The 2,314-nt window shown below is 62.8% G+C and overlaps 1 protein-coding gene across 1 annotated transcript in view; it reads right to left on the bottom strand.

Annotated features, from left to right (window-relative positions):
- The window catches only part of COL5A1 (collagen type V alpha 1 chain), a 130,513-nt gene that overhangs the window by 37,705 nt on the left and 90,494 nt on the right, over positions 1–2,314 (bottom strand). The window contains exon 34 of the mRNA XM_077774622.1: positions 2,174–2,227. Coding sequence (XP_077630748.1) covers positions 2,174–2,227 — 54 coding nt within the window. The remainder of the gene's footprint in view (positions 1–2,173; positions 2,228–2,314) is intronic.

Raw genomic sequence — 2,314 nt, 5'->3', positions numbered from 1 at the left:
GGCAGGTGGCTCAGGAAGGCGGGAGCAGGCAGCACGGGACTCCAGCCCCGGTCCGTCTTCTCCATAATGTCCTGTTGGGACTCTCAGGGAGGACATTTCGAATGTGGCCGGTGCCTTCAGTCAGGTGGCAAGACGGCAGCATGTGGGGGGCTCTGAGCCCCGGCAACCTGGTGACCGTCCCCTTGCCCCTCCCCCCACTCTGCCCCCTGCTCAGGCCTCGGCGGGTTGCTCCCGGGCATCTGTGAGCCTGCCCCCCTCCCCCCCAGGCTGGGCCTGAGCCGTCCCTACCTGTGCCGTTACCCTCCCCGCACATCTGGCTTGTCCCTGAGCAAACACCGCCATCTGCCACGCCATCTGCTTTACTTACACACTTGCTCACTGTCCCCACCCCTGGAAGGCAACTTCCAGGACGCAGGGATCTGGGCTTCTGCGGCTCTGTCCCCAGGGCTCCAAGAGCACCTAGGCCTGGCGGCAGCGGAGGTGCCCAATTAATGCCATTTGGATGAAGGGAGGGAGGGAGAGGGAGGGAGGGCTGGAGGGACAGACAGAGGACGGGAAAGACAGAGGGATGNGGGAAGGAAGGATGGGAGGGATGGAGGGAGGAATGGAGGGAGGGAGGGAGGGAGGGAGGAATGGAGGGAGGGAGGGATACAGGGACAGGACGGCAAGAACGACCCCCTAACTTGGTCAGGGTTATACCAGCTGGACTGCCACCATCAAGGGAGAGTTGAAAACCACCAGTGCGCGGTGAGGTCTCAGTCGCCTGCGGGGACCAGGGCGTGGGGAGCCCGCGAGCTGAGCCGTGAGCGGTCCGGGTCTCCTGGCAGGAGGCGCAGGTGAAACCGTGGCCACCTGCCGTTTCGCTCGTGCGCAGCGTCACCTCGGACGCTTCCCAGGGACAGGCCTGGCCACTTTCCTGCAGACCCCACGTCTCCCACTTGCCTCTGTGTCCCCGGCACCCGGGAGGGCACAGGGACTATTTCTCCCGCGACGCGTGGGCGGGCTTGCCAGTCCCGTTCGGCCCTTGCCCAGGCCATTTCCTTTTGTGAAAGTTGACCTCGCTGTCCTCAGGGCCCGCCTCCACCAAGGTGGCCACCGAAGACAGCGGTAGGTGCAGACTCAGACAGGACACCCGGGCGGGTGCGCAGGGAGGTGCACGCGGACATCCAGCTCCGGACTGGACGAGGGCAGTGGCCCCTGTCACGCTGTCCACTCGCACCGAGGGCGGCTCCTTGTGTTCCATGTTGGGGATCGGCCCCACGCACGCTGGTTTGCCCGGGTTTGGCTCACTTGAGGGGTCTCTCCGTTTTCAAGAGAGCTCACCGCCTCTGCTCAAACACGGCAAGGACAGATCGGAGCAGGTGCTTCTCCGGGGAGGTGCAGCCCTCCCGCACCAGGAGCTCCGGCGTGGGGCGCAGAACGGGCTGGGCCTGTCACAGTAGCTGCAGAAGCTGCGGCCCCTCTTCCAAAGTGTGGGGTCCCCCTGCCCCAAGGCGTGCTCTGCACACACCCCACAAACCACAGGCCCCTCTGTCCCACGTGCCTGTGGACAACCAGCTCAGAACTGAAGGACCGGGATGGCCACCTCCATCCCGTGTCCCGAGAGGCAGTGCTCAGACAGCGTCCTGCGATTTCCCTGTCAGACGGCTTGGACCAGCGGGGAGTCAGGATGGCTTGGGGGGCATGGCTTCTCCAGCCCAGCCCCAAAGCTCAAGGTGACAACAGAGTGACCACCCGGCAGGTGCCCTGTGACAACGGCAGCTCCAGCTCACAAATACCAAGGGGGAGGAGCTGCCTGAATTTGGACCCACAGAGTAGGTAACATACAAAATGGGAAAAAACTCCTTTTTTTCCTTCCCTTCCTTTAAAAATTCGCCTGGAGGAAAAGTCACTCGGGTTGAAGAGAGAAGACTTGGGTTTCGCTAACGGCCCGAGGAGCGGTCAGGGGGTCAGGGTCGTGGTCGCTCACCAGAAAGCGCGCCCTCCTCTCCTGCTGCCCCCCCGCCTCCCACACCACCACCCGCCCCGTGTACGGGGAGAGTCTCTGGCCGGGCGCAAAGTGGTTTTGGCAGCAAAGTGGGTGAGAATAAACAGGACGTGCTAGAAAATATACCCGTTAAATAACAAACAACAGCAGAACAAGCCACGTGACTGGAGGCCACGCTGTCCTTACCCTGCCCCCCTTCTCTCCGTTGGCACCAGGAAAGCCAGGAAATCCAATGGAGCCCTGAAAGAGAGGGGGTTCATAAGGAAGCATGAGTGTGGGGCCAGACAACCAGCTATGCTGTGCGTGCCAGCGGCCGGTCACAGTTCA

Source organism: Crocuta crocuta, unplaced genomic scaffold, assembly GCF_008692635.1.
Source record: "Crocuta crocuta isolate KB4526 unplaced genomic scaffold, BGI_CrCroc_1.0 scaffold458, whole genome shotgun sequence".
In the NCBI taxonomy this organism is placed as follows: domain Eukaryota; kingdom Metazoa; phylum Chordata; class Mammalia; order Carnivora; family Hyaenidae; genus Crocuta; species Crocuta crocuta.
This window is presented reverse-complemented; position numbering and strand designations above follow the sequence as displayed.